We start from the raw sequence: 18,718 nt of genomic DNA on the forward strand, positions 1-18,718 counted from the left end.
AATGCAGCTAATTAATGCCATCACTTATAATCCATCAAACCTGAACAACTTCAACCTCCATTAAAGGGTCAAAAACCTGACCAGCTGAGACCAATGACCAGCTAACTGCCCCAGCCTTAACCTCTCTCTATGTATTGATTTATAAAATAAAAGCTGCACGCCTGTTTGTGCATTTGTTGGTGACTAAATGTTTGCTTCTGCGTCGCTGCTAATGAGAATGTCAGGAAACAATAATAAGTTTCCTTCAGGCATTTGGAAAGGAACAGAAAAAAGATAAAGAGAGAAAAAAGAGATGGTGTGGATTCTTCACCATCAGGATAAGACGAAGGATATATACAGTACAGAAGAAATGTGTTTCTGACGGACATTGTGTGTGTTCCTCATAGCATGCTAAAAATTGCAAAAATTGCAAAAAATATGAATCGCCTACTTTATTTTTCATTAATATCCTCGAAAAACAGATTTTACACACATTTGTACACACACTGCAATGAAAATTCCGAGACACGACTCCCACTAGTAACAAAAATCTTTTGTTTCTTGTGCTTCTATTGTTGTTCTTCACTGGTATTTAATAAATCAGTTCAAAATAATAAACATTGTTTTGTTTTTTTAGCTTCATGGGACCGAGGTCTTTATTATAGTATATTTTATTTCAGAATTTATAACATTATCACAAAACACGATGTCATTTCCATTGTTAAATGTGATCTAGTAGCTACAAACATGAATCAGTAATGTTATCTATATTCTATGGGACTGAGATAAAGACAACATGTGTAAGGATTTTTTTTTTCTTTTCAATATCAGTAGTGCTTTTAAAACCCCAGTAATGTCCCGAGTCAAGCCAAAGTGTCCAAAGCGTGAACATGACACTAGATTTAAGGAAAGTTTTCCGGCTAGGGCAAGTACTAATTTCCCATACCAGAAAAATGGTCAAATAAACGATCCACATTCATTTCATAGCAACAAACTAGAAACTATACAGCGTGCATTTAAGCGAAAACCTTTTTTTTTTTAACAGTTTCTTAAAAAAGTGTCACTGCTGTTTTGCAGTCCAAATGAAATATTCTGCAACGTATCATGAAGATATTGTGATATAATCCCCTGGTGTGTCATTCTGTCAACTGATCAACCAACTGGTGTCTCATTCTGTCTAAACACATTCAGTGTGTGCTACACGTTCGCATGCTGTCTCACTTTCTCTTTCTCTATCAACCTTTCTCTGTGTCTGTCGATGTCTTGTATCATCTGTCTGTCACATTCTCACTGCCCTTTCAAAAACGAAGCTCATTGTGCTTCACAATCAATTTCTTTTAGAGCTTTTATGTTAACGGTGTGTGCTTTGATTTTTTTTGTCAATACTGTACGCTGGCACAAAGTCTGAAACTCATGGTTCACTTCACATAAAGGATTTATTTCTTCTCGCAACGCAATGCAAAGCAACCCATAAAAACAGTAACCAATGCAGACGTCTCCCTTTAGAAGCGGTTCGACAAACCGTAAAGTAGAAGTATTACGTTTGTGGAATTTGAACGGTAATGTGTGACATCCTGCTTCGACTCATTAGAGGTGCGTTTTACTCTAATGGCTTGTAAAAAATCATTCTTTTATAATGCAGTTTTTGCAAAATGCCTTAAAAAAGAAAAAATAGCTTACAGAGATGGCTTATGTCAAGGTATCTGTCTTGATTTGTTTGAGTTCCTGTGCTTACTTGTTCAGTTCATACTGTATCAGTTCAATTCTATTTCATCTGTGTAGCGCTTTTAACGACGGACTCTGTCTCAAAGCAGCTTTACAGAACATAAGAAACTTTGTATACAAAGATTAATATGATACTACAGTTAAAGATTAATATCAGACTTATATTTAAATTTGTTTGTATTTATCACTAATGAACAAGCCTGAGGTAACTGAGGTGACTGTGGTGAAGAAAACCTCCCTTAGATGGAAGAGGAAGAAACCTTGAGAGGAACCAGACACAAGTGAACCTCATTCTCATTTGGGGGACACCGGAGGGTGTGATTATAAACTTTAATAAACACCGGAGAGTGTTATTATGAGTAGTAATGTCCTTTCTACAGTCAGATACAGTTTGACAATTTGACACCATATGGAGTTGGCATCTTCTCTTGTAATGTCTGAATTCCTCATGAACCTGAGCTGGTACATCTGTAGATGCTTCAACTCTGTGTGTGTATAAAACAAATCCAAAAAATCTTTACAGGATTTATACTCTTATTATTTTTAGGCTAATTTGTATCATCAGCATGTGTAATTTATTTGATTATAACAGGCAAGTATTTCTCTGTACTGAAGAAAGATCAAGCAATTTGCTCACAAATCAGTTCTAATGGAAAACAAATCGAAGGCCAGCTGTTGAACACAATTTTATCAAATTCTTTATGAAAGTTCATGTTTCATGAATCCTTCAAAGAAAGGCGTATGTTACGTGCGATCTAAATCTGAAGAGAAAACAACAAGTCTTTCATTATGGCAGTATTATTTCTGACTGATTCGGTGGAGTTTTAATAGAGATATGCTCCAGATTCTGTCTGATGGTGGAAAGTTAGATAAAACTTTAAAAAGATTAACTGTTAGGACAGATGGTAAAGGAAATGTTAAATATAGAAATGTGCCAAATTTGACTTGTTACTAAATTTGACAGCATGTATGACAGAATTCTCTGTAAGCATTTGACGTTTCCATGGACCCTGTCCAAAACGTGTCATTAATTAGTAGTGAAAGCTAAAGAAGAAAAAGCATATGACACATTTTTCTAAAATCTCCCTGTCTTTCTTTTCTCCAGGGACTGCGTCTTCACTTCACTGCCATGCTTGTCAGCCTCAGCCTCTTTCCCTCCTTCCGCCGTACCCTCTCCACGCCCTCGGTCCTCCCTTCACCTTCCAGACTCTCTCTTCTGTTTTTTGTGCTCCTCCTGACGTTGCTCCCAGCTTGCGAGTCACGACGGGGCGGTGGAGGCATGGCTGGGGGTGTGGCCACTGGCAACATCATTGGGCCTCCCCATTACTCACCACCAAATCCGGTGGCATCAGTGCCCAAGTTGGCGCAGGGCCTTAGCATTGCCGTGGTGCTTGTGGGCAACTCGAGTGAGGTGGTGCTGGCTGAAGGCCTGGAGAAGGAGGATTTCCTGCATGTACCGCTGGCACCCAAGCTCGACCTGGTCACCATGAATGAAACTGACCCAAAAAGCATCATCACGCGCATATGTGCGCTCATGTCCCGCCACTGGCTCCAGGGTGTTGTGTTTGGAGATGACACCGACCATGAGGCCATCGCCCAGATCCTTGACTTCATCTCAGCGCAGACCCACATCCCAATCCTGGGCATCCGTGGAGGCTCCTCCATGATCATGGCTGCCAAGGTAACATCTCATCTCGAGCATGTCTTTTTCTCTATTGTTATCTCTCAACCACATGCTGATAATTTCCTGATAAAATATACATGTAACGTGAAGAAAACATCATCTGGCAAATCTTTTTCTGGTTTTCCCTGTGGGAATTTCTTTTGTCTATTTGTGTTACTTTACACCCTCTTTTGGTCTCATGACTTTTTTGGGCTCTGTCCAATGCCTCGTTGGAGTTTTTAGAAAAGGTGGGGTAAGAACACACTTATCACAGTGACACTTATTTAAATACAGGTCCAAATTGTGTTTGTCAAACATCTGATTTCTTCTTTTGTACAAAATGAATAGCTGAATAATTGCATTACTGCATCGGCTTCATAGTTGCTGGATAAGACTCAATAGTCATGTGGTGAAAATACAGATGTGGTGCAAGTGCAAATCCCTCTGAATGAATAAAGAAAGATCCTTTGATTTGATTAATTAAGTCTACTTGAAATGCATTGGAGTAATGGACCTCTCAGAGAGGAGACATGAGGTCAGATTTAGAATGACCACCATTTTTATACTCTTCTATCTGATTGCGTCCCCTTCCTCTTTCCGTCTCTCTTATTCCTTCTATCTGTCTTCTTTTTTGTGCTGATTCTTCTTTTCTCTCTCAGTCTTTTGGTCATTCTTGCATTCTATTTGTTTTTGTTGCCTTTTTGGCTTCTTCTCCTCTTTTAACTTCAGCCTCAAACTTCAACTGTCTCTGCGGGTTTCTCTGTTTTTCTATTTGTCTTCTTTTTCATTCATTCATCTTCACTCACTGCTCTATCTTGCTCAGGGTCACTGTGATTTCTACATCACTCTCGGGGATCTCTCTTGCTCTTTTGGTCTCTCTCTATTTTTTCATCTGTCTTATCTCTTTTGTTCCCCCTACCTCTTCTCTCCTTTGGTGTCTCTTTCTAGACATGAATAATGTTGTGTGTTTTATTCAAGGTGATTGCTCAATTGCACCAGTTGGTGAGTGTCATGCGATAAAGTGATCCAGACTGTCCCAGTGTCCAATGTGTCAAGGACTCTTTTATCTGGTGCAGAGATCATGAGTAACATGGCTCAAAGGAGATTGAACTAAGCACTTTGAAGTCGAAAGCTGAAGATGTGCCGTGTTAGGTACTAATGCGATGGGTTCATCGGCTCAGTATTAGTATTCCTGTCACTTCTGCTATTACCAGTACACTGCTGCCTTTTGCACCAACAGACTTTGATGAACGACAGCAAAAGAGAATGAAGAAAAGAAAAAAGTCAAAGTGCAAGTGGTAAACAGGGAGGAGAAAAGAGAGAGAGAGAGAGAGAGAGAGAGAGAGAGAGAGAGAGAGAGAGAGAGAGAGACAGAAAGGCCATACTAAAGGAACCGGTATTGTTATTACCCTGGAGAAAGCAGGGGAATGAATAAAAGCAGCGACAGAAAGAGAAAAGAGTGCAGAAAGAAAGGAAATGTCAGCAAGACTTTTAGCAAATGCCACCAACTGATAGAGTGGGAGTCAAATACAGTTGTTTTGTCATTCTGGAGAAAAAGAATGGGACCCAGGTGAAATAAATAAATAAATAAATAGATAGATAGATAGATAGATAGATAGATAGATAGATAGATAGATAGATAGATAGATAGATAGATAGATAGATAGATAGATAGATAGATAGATAGATAAATAAATAAATACAACCATATGGAAGAAAAACACTGTTGTCTCAGTCGTGAGTCTTAATCGCGATGCTGAGACATCACTGGACCAACCGATCCGTCGTATTCCAATAACAAAGTCCGAAATAAAACATGACCTGGAATAATGTTATAATAATCAACACCAGGGTAATGTGAGTGATGAGACCACCAGCAAAGCAGAATCACTCTTACCATCTCAAAGTTGCTTATTTTTCTATAAAAGCATGCCAAAGAGTTTTATAATGACATTTGCTGAGTAACAATTAAAGGTTTTTGATTTATAAATGAACTACACATCATCCTTCCTTTATAACCATCGACGTTCTTATCACGGCTGTATTATAACAACGGTAAACGATTTTCTCTTCTTGTTTCAAGTTTTTCTTCTGCTTGATGTTAATAAAACACAAAAAAAAATTGTCAAGCAACTAGAAAGTGTAATTACCAATCCATTACGAATCTCACACTTAAATCATGTAGCAAATCCGCCATAAAATTCGAGATTGATACTGAACATGAGCACAATATAAACCTGAGATTTGATTTTATAGCCAGCTTTACAGTTAGAGCTACCTTCCAACCAATCAGATCCTAGGGTTCAGCATCACCGTGGCATAAATATCATTGTGTAATAATTGCGATGTTACTTCATTCTTTTATCACAATCTATAATCTTTCAGTTTATATCTAATCTATAATTCTATAAGTAGTTTTATAGCTCTCCTCATACAGGACAAAAACGTCTTATTAAAGAATAAAGTCCTATAATAATATTACACACAGTCATATATTGAATTCGACCTTGAATATAATAGAAAATTTCTATATTTAGGATACAACATACTGTAACATATATAGCATAATATTTGGTTTTGTTTGGTGGAGAAAGTCACATAATCACTCATACTTTATCTTGTCTACCACTGTGCTACATGATGGCTATTACTGCTCATTCATTCATTCTCTGTGGCACGGAGTCGTGTTGTCTTTAGCTTAGAATGAAAGTCTTACACCTCTAAATGACGCCATTGTTATATTGTTGTTGTTCAGTCACGTCCTGTAGTTTCAGTAATTACTGTAGGTTATACGTTTATTGATTGTGTAGCTAGTTGTTTTTTTTTTATTTGGTCTTGTTTTTTGTTCTCCTTCCTTGCTTTTCAAATCAAGAAGCTTTTATTGTCATAGTGTTGTACACGGTGAAATGAGACAACATTTCTCCAGGACCATGGTGCTACAAAAAATGCCGTAAAGCTACACAAAACCACACAGAGCTAAGGACTTAAAGTGTATCGTGTGCAAACAGTGTAAGATAAAAGACAGAGCAAACAGACAATACAAAACACTACAGGACAAATACATATAAAGTATTAAATTTGGGATCTGCAAAATCGTATGCAGAAATCACCCAGGAATCGTGAAACAAATTACTGAAGGGTGCTGATGAGCATGGAGAAACCTGGTCCTTCTCACCCAGTGTGCAGTGGTAAATTAAGATGGCGCATCAAAGATGGCCGCCATGGAAATGCTAGTCAGGGAAAGTTGGTGCTTGTTTTAGGTCTAATGTGAGATGATAGTTATCATCTTCCTAAAAAAAACCCTGTGGATATTTCTGGCTGTGGGAAGTAACACGGTATACATTTGTTGTTAATTAAGCTTTCATTCAGCTGATTCTTCAGACTTACTATACACCAAAATTAAAAAAAAAAATCGTAGTTTTCTGATGACTACATTTTTAAAAATCTGCTGACTTTTTTTTTTTTTAGCATCCTGCGTTTTCAAGAAGTCAAACTCAATTCCTAATAAATGTAACATTATCAAATGTGACAGCAAAAATGAGACCAAATACCGAATACTATAATTTTATCATTACTGTACATAAAGCCATTTGCAGTGAGCTGTTTCTGTTTCTCTACCTTGTAACTGTGCACTCAATCATATTGTATATACAGTACACCTATCTATCTATCTATCTATCTATCTATCTATCTATCTATCTATCTATCTATCTATCTATCTATCTATCTATCTATCTATCTATCTATCTGTTTATTTATTTATATAAATATAACTTTGGGGTAAATGCATTTCATTGTATTCTGCACAATGGAGAAGTTGAATCTTGAATTGAACGTGCTATATAACATTTGAGAGATTAGGATTTAAAGATGTAACTTTTAAAAAACTTTTAAGACTTTCTTTGGTGAAAGAAGCACTAAATTATCGGTAACTAAAATCAGGGTGTGATGTAAAGTAGACGTAGTTTAATTTCGTGTACCTTTCTTGTGCATTTTGTTCATTTTAGTAAATTTAAAAGCTCATCATTTTCTACTTTAATAAAGAATACGAAGCTTTAATTAATTCGATTTGGATTTGAGATTCATTTCGATGAGTAATCGCACGTTAAGTTGAGTAAAATCTTTTGAAATTTTAAGACTTTTACCATCCATTTATTTTTAAAAGGATAACATGTAGCATAAACAGGACTTATAAAAAAGTATTTTAGTAAAATTGTGTGTAAATATTTTGGAGGCCAAACAAATTGTGTGTGTTTTGTAAATGTTTCACTTGAATGAAACTTGTGAATTTCCATGCAGCTTATTTACTGTAAATGGTGGCCACAAGACTCCATAAAAGCCAAAGCTCACAAAGGGCAAGGAAAAAGGCCATGAACGAGTGCCTCTTGAATGTAGCACATACTAAATCTTCCAGTAATGTAGCTCAGCCACTGCAGCACATCAGTTTCCACAGACACACTAACTCTACTTCCTTTTCTACAGTAACACCACTTTTGTCCTAATTGAACTGCACGCCTCATTCGTTTTAATTCATCGTTTAATGATTCCTTACATGATACGATCATTTTCCTAACATTATATTGATTAGATGAGTAGATTTTTAGGAACAGAATTGTTCATGAACTTGTTTTTATGAATAAAATCTACATATCCAGCTTGATAAATGAGGTCCAATTTGTTCAGTTAGCATATTTTCAAACCTTACAATCCCTTGTTTTTTTGCCATTCTTGCCTACATTCATAATTATCTCTCAAACATTGTTCTCTGCCAGGTTCCTCACAGTAGCTTTGATTACAGCTTTGTAATACCTGGCTGGCATTTTCTCAACTGGTTTCATGATGTTTCCACCTGGGACACGTTTCCAGCAGCTTTCACGAAGTGTCCACACATGCTATGCGCTTGTTGATTGCTTTTCCTAACGAGAATTGTAAATGAAAACTACTTGCTTGGTGACATTTAAAAATATCATCCACTTAGAGACATGTGAGAGGTGTGCATGTGAGTATCATGTCAATGAGGATAGTCTGTATGTACAGTACAGTATGCAGTATATGTGGGAGAAGGGGAGAATAATTACATTGTACTGTATAAACTGCTGGTTTTCCAGTAAGCACTTTTCTTTCTATTTCTATCAGGGTAAAGTATGTTGACATTCACTGACATACTGACATTCACTGGCGATATGGCTGAAAACTGTATCACGATATCAGTGCTTTATATCGGTCGATATCGATAACTATTGATATTTTTTATGACCCATTTAAAATAAGGTCCAGGAGAAAAATATATTACATTTAAACATTTTTATTTTAAACTTAACCTTCCTCTGAACAGAATCCCCTCAGTTATTAAGACAGAAATGTCAACAACCATGAAAAATAAAATAATTAAAATGTAAACATAAGTCTAAAGCCACAATGAACACTTAACAATTATCTCTTAACATTTAAGGTGCAAAACGAAAGAAAATGTAAGAAATGCTTAATAAAGTGTAATAAAATAGTGAAAAGTGTTAAATATAAACATAGAGAAACCTGAGAATAGTGCAAGTTTAGTACTATTGCATAATTTGCAGATGACATTGGTGTGACTACGGTCTGACTTATACAAAAAACTGCCATACTGGCGAGCTTTTCCTCTTTTATTTACAACTTCCTCGTCAATAACCCCTGAGCTAAACGCTGTTACTACACAAAACACAGTTGTAGCTGCCTCTCTACATTACTACGATAGAAAAGAGGTGTTATTTGTGTAGTAACAGCATAAAGCTGAGGAGTTATTGACTCGGGAAACTCCAATCTGTGATCATGCGGCTGAATATGAACTTCCTGCTCCTTCAGTTCTCTCCAGCGCTGAAAAGCTGATCCTATATTAACACGTCCTACTTCTTGCCTCATCGTAAGCCTTTCTTCATTATCTTTCTTTGTTTTTATCCTCCATGTCAATGTTAAAACCGCTTTCTGCTGTCACACATGCGCACTGAACACTCTCTCAGCCCATATTGACAAGACCCGCCCCTTTCTGCTCATTGGCTACACGTTTGTTTTGATGTTTGTTTAATTTTTTTGTTCCAACTCTGAAGCATTTCTCAAACATCGGAGACCCTACCTTTAAAAGAACGGTAATAAAAATGACATTTTCTTTTTTTTCCACAAAAAAAAGAGTAAAAAATATTGAACGTTTTATCGAACGCATTTTCTATTGATATCGATCGTGTGTCTATCGCGATACATATCGTTATCTTTTTATTGCCCATATGTGTATATATGTATATTTTCTACAGTTTAGCTGTAGCATTTCCGATTTTTGAGCTGACATCTTCTTGAATGCTACGTTTTTATGCTCTGTTTGCAAAATGAGAAAGGCAATGCGAAAAAACTTTTGCTTCATATCAGCTCCAAATGGGTGACTTGATAATTCGCAAAACTTAATTTTGTGAACCAATAGAAGTCTTGACAGAGACCTGTTGTCTTTTGGGGGCAAAAAAAACTGTCAATCATAATTTTTTATGAAATCATCATTCAATTTATATTTCTGTTGAATGATTAATGACTTCTTTTTAGTGACCAACAATTGACGCTCCATGGATTTGCCTGTTGTTATAATAGAATAAAATCCTTTATTACTGCACAGTGAAATTCTTTCCTCACATATCTCAACTTTTTGAGGTTGGGGTCCAAGCACAGGGTCAGCCATAATCCAGCACCGCTGGAGCGGTATGGGTTAAGGGCCTTGCTCAAGGGCCCCACATTGGCAGCTGGGGCTTGAACCCTGGTCCTCTGACCAACAACCAAGAGCCTTAACCGCTTCAGCCTTAAAAAATGCCTCGGAAAGATTTAGACAATAATTTATTAATAAAAATTCAGCACAATGAAATTGATAATAATAGATGTATTTCATATAAGGCTAATTAATATTAGCTATATAACATATACACAAATCTATATGAATTATAAAACACCCAAAATAAATCTGTCTAACTACAATCTTTATATTCTTATATGCTATTACTCCTCATTATGTCGTACAGTATATGTTTATTTTACATTTATCAGTTGAATTCTTTCACTACTTCAGTATAACAGGACAAACCAATTGAGTTTTAATTGAATGTATTTTTACAGATTAAAATAAGTCATATGAATGCTACTAAAAAGAGATGGAGAATATGGAGATTGGGAAAGAGGAGGGATAAACATGCCATCTGGAGACAGAGATGGGTAGATTAGGAGCACACTGTACACTCAGAGAGAGAGAGAGAGAGAGAGAGAGAGAGAGAGAAGGAAAAGAAAGAAGAAGGGGGTGTTATGAAATGAAGCGAACTGTGGGGGTGTGAAATAAAGGAAGCTTCTCAACATGCAATTACAACATGTTTAAGTTTGCAGAAAGAGATTTTTTTTTTAAAGCGGATCGGGAGAAGGAGGGCAGAACCTAAGCATGCACTGGAGTCATCATCCGGGCGCATAGATAGATGCAGAGGAAGGGAAAGTGAGATGAGAAGGAGGCACAGGAAGCTGAGAGAAAAGGAGCACAAACTCAGAAAAAACATGCGAGAGAGTAGCTGCAGTTGGAAGATGCAGATGGAGAGTGAAAAAAAGCACGTGAATAAAAGAGAGAGAGAGAGAGAGAGACATTGAGGAGGAGGGAGATCTGTGACATGCCACAGGAGGAGGTAGTTAAATAGAGGGGATTGAGGAGTGTTTTCAACCCTGTCTTTTTCTTAATAATTACCTCTCTCTCACTCCCCCTCTCGCACACACACTCACACACTAGCACTGTGGGCTGAATCGGTTACCATGGCAACCAGTGGCACATACATTTCTATATATATATATGTAAAAGGATGCTGGGAGAGGGAGAGAGAATGTGAAAAAGCAGAATGGAGCTGAATTGCAGCTGATACGGTAGAAGGAGAGAGAGGGTATTTTTCGAGGGAGATGGGTGTGTGTGTGTGTGTGTGTGGGGTGAGGTGGGGGCTTCAGGTGTTGATAGAGAGGCAGATGAGATGTCAAAAGGGATAAACACACACACCAAATAAAGTAATTTAAAAAAACAGTTAATAGATTAACATAAAGGAGCATAATTCATACATAATTCATTAAAAAAAATAACTCTTTCTTCATCATTGCAGTATGTAACTATTATACTGTAAATTCATCGTGTGCTCTAAAGCACAATGTGTAATCCTAAAGCACAATGATTCCTCATTATTACCGTACCCGAGAGACTCTCCTGATCTGAAGTCCAACATCTTGTCATAGTCCATTCTTATTTTACTCACATTCCAGCTTTTCTTTCTGTAAAAGTCTCTGTGCCAAGCTGGAAAGCCTTAATTCAGTCAACCAGATCAATGACGTCTGTAGAGTGAGATCAGAAACACGGGTCACACGTACATCCCAGGAGAAACCCACACTATCATATAGACCTTGGTTCAAAAATGTTTATGACAAGGAGCAAAACTTATAGATAAAAGCTAAATCAAAGTCCACCCATCTGTTTAGAATGACATTCTGTTATTCTGAGAAACATTTCTAATTTCTTGACTCGTATTCTCTTTCAGTGTAAATTGCTTATTAATTTGGGAAATCAAAATCCTCACCCCTGCTCTGTGATAAATCACTAACACTTAGCGCAGGTGAGGATACCATCAACAAAACTAATAACTGTGAGGAGCCATTAATCACTTCTACATCATCTGCATATAAAGATGATGTAACATTCTCTAGCTTCTGTGGTTACTTTGAAACCTTTCGGTGAAATTGCAAATTCCCTGAGAAAGCTGAGAAAGTTCAACTATCCAAAGCCTTTTTTTTACAAAACAAACGTTACGGAAACATTATGCCTTATGCATGTTGTGTTAATTCAGATTTCACAAAGTAAATGTCTGTTCGATGAGGATGAGGTTTAAAATATTGTCCTGATAGGGGGGTGTTATTGGCTATTAAGTCGTATTGATTATTCAGCAGTGTGTATGGGAGTTCCAGAATCTCAATAAGCAGTTGGCATTTTGGTTAATGTGTAGGTCTAATAATCACAATGGCATGAGATGAAATCTCAGCATAAGCATGCTGACGCTGTTGGGCCTTCAACTGCATCTTGTCTAAACGTGTGAATGGTACAGTAGCTCAGTACTGGAGGTTGATCTATGGCTTGGAACAACTGCCAAGCCGCTACCCCTGGGTCCTTGAGCAAAGCCGTTAACCCTCAACTGATCAAAACCTGGATAAAGGTGTCTGCCAAATACAGTGAATGTAAAGTATTTCTGGATAACATTTACAGCTAAAAAAAAAAAAATACACATTTACTTTTGCATTTATGTTTATTTATTTAACAAAACACTTTTATAAAAATGAGTAAACACGAACAATGGTTCCTCAACCTACAGCCCAAGAACTAAAACTGTCCTTCATTCCTCCGGATGAAATATACCTAAAGTTTGTGAAACACAATTACAACCTTTATAATTCATATCAGTCCTCAAGCTACATAACAAATAATATATTATATATAAGTAATATACCTGACCACATAATGGTCCTCCTGCTGATATTCTGATGTTCAGAATCCTCTTAAAATCCTCTCCCAACAAACCACACCACATTCTACATGCTTGTTCATTAGACAAAGCAAGATAAACCCGAATTCATATCTTTATAGAATGGCATTTTAATTGTATCCTGTACAAGAAACAATAATGTCATCGTCCTTCCGGTTCTTCAAAAACTTTATTTAGATGGAAGAAGCAATACTGCCCTTGTGAAACCAGTAAGTAGTCTTGCAACACTAAAGGACCATTTAAAAAATCTCATACATTCCAAGTGTTTGACAAAAACATTTGTAAGATTGGGTCGGCATGCCATCAATACCAGGTGCACAGCCAAATGAAAGCTGCTGAACAGCAATAGTTAGTTCCTGGAATTCAATATCAGAGTGCAGTGATTTGATTTGTACTGTCCCCAATTTAAGCAGTCCCATCAATAACTCCTCTCTACAAGATGGATCACAAGCTTCAGCACAGTAAAGGTCTGGATAAGAGACGGTAACAATCTGCAGGCTCGGTAGTCAAAGTTCTGAGACTAGATCGAATTCATGTTAGAGAAATGGGTAAAAATTGAGTTTTGTAAAAGCACTCATATCTTCAACCGATTCGTCGAAATATTCTGCAAATAGTCTTGTTAATAGCAGAAGTGTGTGTAGCTCGTCTTTGGCTGAGGTTCGACTGATCCCTGTTTTGGCCCATTGTATATTGCTCCTCCTCTCTGATAGCAATTCAGTGTTCTCATTTGTTTGTGCTCTGTGTGGGCACTTAAGCCTTTTATTCCTGATATTGCTGCACTCAATGTACTGTGTACTCATACACATCTTTCCTCTGTGCCACAATCTGTAATATCTCCTAAGTAAGCTCAATTGAAAACAAACCTCTCTGTTAAATGGCACCATCACATTTAGCAAGATGAGGGAGTTCACCCTTAATGTCCTCTTTAGGAGAAAATGCAAGTACATTGGAGTACAGAATTTTAGTCACTGGCTAAATGGATGATAGGATGAGTAAATAAAAAAAAAAAAAATAAAGTACTTACTGCAATTATGGACTCAATTAACTAATTAACAATTTTTCTTTTGAGTATTACTTTTTTAAAACTGTATCACTTCATATTTTCTCTTGTACATTACAGGAGAAAGTGATGCTGTTTTAGCTTGATAAAAGATTCACACCAGACCATATGAAATAATGAGAGAGACAGGACGTGTTCTCCATAAGAACTGAGCCTGAATCTGAATGCACCGAATGCGTTGTTATGGTCATCACGACATCATTAATTGGTAGCTGGTTAATTCTTATTAATGAACATTCTGTACACTTTTATTCAACCACATAAATTAAGGACAAGACAAACGATTAGTCGTCATACAGAACTGAAGTCCATCTTTGCTCTATTAGGTGTTACTTGGAAGGGAATAGAAGGGGTTGCCTGAGATGTATTTAGAGTCACTAAAAAATTCTTTTTAGATAAACTTATCCATCCATGCATCCTTCCATTTTCTGTACTGCTTATCCCCCCTCCAGGGGAGCCTGGAGCCCATTCCAGGGACTTAAGCACAAGGAGTGGGTCACTCTGGATGGAGTGACAATGTGTCAGACACAAACAAACCCATTCACACACTCCAGACCGTTTAGAGTTCATGTCTACAACATGTCTTCGGACGGAGGAGGAAACTGGAGGAAGCTCCTGAAGCACAGGCAGAATATGCAAACTTTACACACAGAGGGCAGAGGAGGTAATTACACCCTAGTCTTGGAAAAGTAAAGCAATCGTACAAAGCAAAAAATGTCCTGCGCCTCTAAACTTATTAACAAAATAGAATTGCAGTAACATAAGATATCTGTTTAATTTGGTGAACCCCTGAAACATTTATAATGTAATTTATAACAGAAGTGTGCTCCCTTTAAAACATTTATTTGCTTAACTTACATTTCTGTGCTATTATGATATATTTTGCAGTGAATATCAGTTTATCAGTCTATTCGGAATGAACAAGCCGTATGTGATCGTATACAGTGCAGCGCTACTACCGTACATGTTTTAATACCTCAACCAGCGCAAGAAAATGGGCTTTAAAATAAAATAAAAAAATATTAGTTGCAAAGCAAGAAAGATACTTTCTTGGTGTCATGTAATAGCATCAAATTTGTGCATCAAATCAAAGTCAAAACAATCAACATGTGCTTTTAACCTTTTGACTTTGGTAAGCTGTAAAGGCTATAATAGGTGATTATAAAAGTCTTTTTAAATTATTGTAAAATAAATAAAATATTCAGAAATGAGCAAGTCAGAATATTTGGACCCTTTATGTTCTTGTGCTGTAATATGTTTATACTGTAGACTATGTAAAGGAATGCAGCATTTAAATAGATCGTTTTAAGATCTGTTTTATTCTTGCTAACATGCTAACTATTCAATTCTTAGCCTCAGACATTAGCTTTTATGCTCTGTGCATTTCCCAGTTGCCTAGCAACAGTGTTCTCCAAACCACTTGAACACATGAGTAACACACATCTCAAACCTCCCAAATCACGATTCTCTGTTTTGTGTGTTGAATTGTTGTGTGATCAAAGTTCTAATAATATTGTGAATCATGTCACATTTTTCAGAACATTGCAGAAATGTTTCAGTTTAACCCTCGGTATAACCTGTAGAATTTAGCAATCTTAATGGATGTGGTGTTCTTTCTTAGTCAGGACATTATATAATAGGCTTGGGATGTAGTAATGAGCACAGTGAAATAGAAATTAATAAAGAAAACCTTAAAAGAACGACAGACACAAAGGCCCAAATGGTCATTCTATGACTAAATCGCATACTCCATCTGCCCACATTCCCAGCATGCACCAGAGAGATAGGAAAAAAAAAACTGTGATAGAGACTAATGGTGGAAAGATTGCTCATTGTATTATGACTAGAGGCAAAATCATTTCCCGAATGTCTCAGCATTATAGCTCTAGCCAGACTCAGGTGTTCTTAAACTAGCATTGTTATCGTCTACACACTAGCATGGATTTTATTATCCTCCTGTCTACATACTATCACATGTCCTGGCTAAAGCATCAGCATTTCCTCCATTGTGTAGCTCAGTAAGAAGTGTGTGTGTGTGTGTGTGTGTGTGTGTGTGTGTGTGTGTGTGTGTGTGTGTGTGTGTGTGTGTGAGTGTGTGTACTAGAGAAGTAATAACGGCAGTATTGTTCTCGGTGATTATGCCATTGGTTAGAATGTGCCGATAATAATCCTCTTCATATTAGATCATAGTTATTGTCGCACAGCTGGGGCAATAGAATGCAATAATGATTTGGCCACTGGCAAGAGGTGAGATTTATGCTTCCATCCCATAACACAAGCTTCTCTGGGACGCCTGTCTTGGGGCCAAGTGTCACCACATGGATCCAAACGGTTGCTACGGCGGTGTGGAGTAATCCTGGGATGGAGTAATGTGTTAGGCTTGTATGCACTGCACATGAGACATGCAGTCACACACACACACACACACACACACACACACACACACACACACACACACACACACACACACACACACACACACACACCCTTGAGTAAAGAAGTGTAAGCATGAGCCCCCTGATGTTTTCATTTTTCCACTTTCTTTCTATATATGACTTAAACATATCTATCTATATACGAATTCTGAATTTATATTTAAATAAATAAAGAACAAAAATCTTAAAGTGACCAAAATACAGACATTTCCTACCATACCTTAGTTTATAAATGATCTAAATGTATGTTTGTATGTTTAATAATGTGTGTATATTATATTTGTCAATTGTCACTAATTGAGTCATGTTTTTTGTGTCTGAATCTCAAATAATGTTTTAATAATAAATTAGTGTTTTATACCCTATAAATTGAACGTTTTATTAAACTATTAAATAGGATGTTGTTCATTATTTGACCCTAATTGTGCATTGGAGCTCAATGACAGTGTAATATTAGCAGCACGCTGCGTTTTCTTAATAATTTACAAACACAAATTAAGAAAATTTGTTTGTCTTGTTTGTCTTTACATTATCTGACCAGCTTCAGTCTTTAGCTAGCTTTCATGATTCGTCTCCATGTTTCCTAGTTGCCTAGCAACAATGTCCACATGACAACATACTTTCTAAGCATTGCATGTTTCCCTAAAACAACAATATATATTGTTGTTGTTGTTGTTGTTTTTTTTACTTGGTTAGTGTAAGGATATGTTCTAGTACTGTAAGTCTGCTTCTTTGGCTTTTCCTTTGTGTGTCTAAAAATAGTTACAAGATGAAATTCAGCCCCACAATTTATTTCAGATTCTGTGACATTCATTAGCTTGTGTTTAAAGGATCTCTGATACCATATTGTTAGGTGTTGTGTGTGAATTAGTGACAGGTTGTATGTATGCTAGTTTTAAGCCCCCTAGTGGTAAGTCTCTGATGTATGTGGGAAAATCTATTACTGCAGCGATGAATGCTTTCTGATCTCTCTCCATCTCTCTCTGATCTCTCTCTCTCTCTCTCTCTCTCTCTCTCTCTCTCTCTCTCTCTCTCTCTCTCTGTCTCTCTCTCTCTCTGTCTCTCTCTCTTATCCCACACGTGTGTCTTCCTCACTTTCTTCCCCATTCTTATTCCGACGAGTGAAAGAAGAAGGAGAAAGAAACACGATCATGTTCTCCCGGTGTCTTTTAGAGCTAAGTAATTCTGTGACTTGTTTAAATGCGAAAGCAACCCACGCATTCTCTCCTCACTGTCTCTCGTTTTCTCTCTCTGTCTTGGCCTCTCATCTGCCATCACATTTTATCTCCTACTCTTTCTTTTCTTCTTCTCTCTTTATCTCTGCTTTCTTGTCCCCCTTCCCTTGTTTCTGTCCATCCTTTTTCCTCTTAACGTTTCTTTTTCTCTCTCATTCTTTCTTTTAACTCTGTTTATTCTCTCATCTCATCTCCTTTATTTCTCGCTTTTCTCCTTAATGCTCGTTATTGATTTTTATGCAATTTCCTCTCTTTTTCCTTTTTACTTGTATCCTTTCTCTCTACTGTCTCTGTTTATGGGTTCTGTCCTTTCTTCACTTTACTCTCTCCAGTCCTCCCTTTATTTCACCTGTCCACTCCTTTGCTCTGTCTCCTCATTCTTTCTCTCTGTCTTGAGCCGTTCTTTTTTGCCTCTGTTTCCTTCTTTAGCTCTCCCCTCACTTCCCTCTCTCTTTTTTTAGGACCATTCCTCTCCTCCTCTCTCGAGCACTTGTGTGTATTGCCATCCTTCTCTCTCTCCACCTGATTTCCTCTTTCCCTCACTTGCTCTCTCTCTCCCCCAAATATGTATATACCTTCTGGTGTCCAGGTGTTTAGTAGACTTGGACCATATGTTTATTCTGATATTGCAAATGTCCCCTTATTGCATTGTATCACATTTAGCATTTTTAATCATAAAACTTTTGCATCCAATGTACTTCCTTTCTGCCCATTTTCTGGTACATTAAATGATTGTCGTCACTCCACACACTCTTGGAAATCACGTAATCCTGGATTGAAATGTGTGTGTGTGTGTGTGTGTGTGTGTGTGTGTGTGTGTGTGTGTGTGTGTGTGCACCACTCTTCTCAAAGATCACAGGAGCCTGAGTGTGTGTGATAGATCAAAGGGGAAAGTGGCAAGCATGCCAATGATTACAAGGTCTCAGTGTGTGTGTGTGTGTGTGTGTGTGTGTGTGTGTGTGTGTGTGTGTGTGTGTGTGTGTGTGTGTGTGTGTGTGTGTGTGAGTGTGTGTGTGTGCGCAGAGTGAACTCTTTTATTGACATGGTGCCAGAGCCAGTACTAG

At 37.3% G+C, this 18,718-nt stretch overlaps 1 protein-coding gene across 4 annotated transcripts in view; it reads left to right on the forward strand.

Annotated features, from left to right (window-relative positions):
* Positions 1-18,718, forward strand: part of grin2bb (glutamate receptor, ionotropic, N-methyl D-aspartate 2B, genome duplicate b) — a 99,612-nt gene that overhangs the window by 14,280 nt on the left and 66,614 nt on the right. For all 4 annotated transcript variants that reach the window (XM_047803465.1, XM_027156635.2, XM_047803466.1 and 1 more), the window contains one exon: positions 2,810-3,385. In XM_047803465.1, coding sequence (XP_047659421.1) covers positions 2,810-3,385 — 576 coding nt within the window. The remainder of the gene's footprint in view (positions 1-2,809; positions 3,386-18,718) is intronic.

This window comes from Tachysurus fulvidraco, chromosome 18 (assembly GCF_022655615.1).
Source record: "Tachysurus fulvidraco isolate hzauxx_2018 chromosome 18, HZAU_PFXX_2.0, whole genome shotgun sequence".
Classification (NCBI taxonomy): Eukaryota; Metazoa; Chordata; class Actinopteri; order Siluriformes; family Bagridae; genus Tachysurus; species Tachysurus fulvidraco.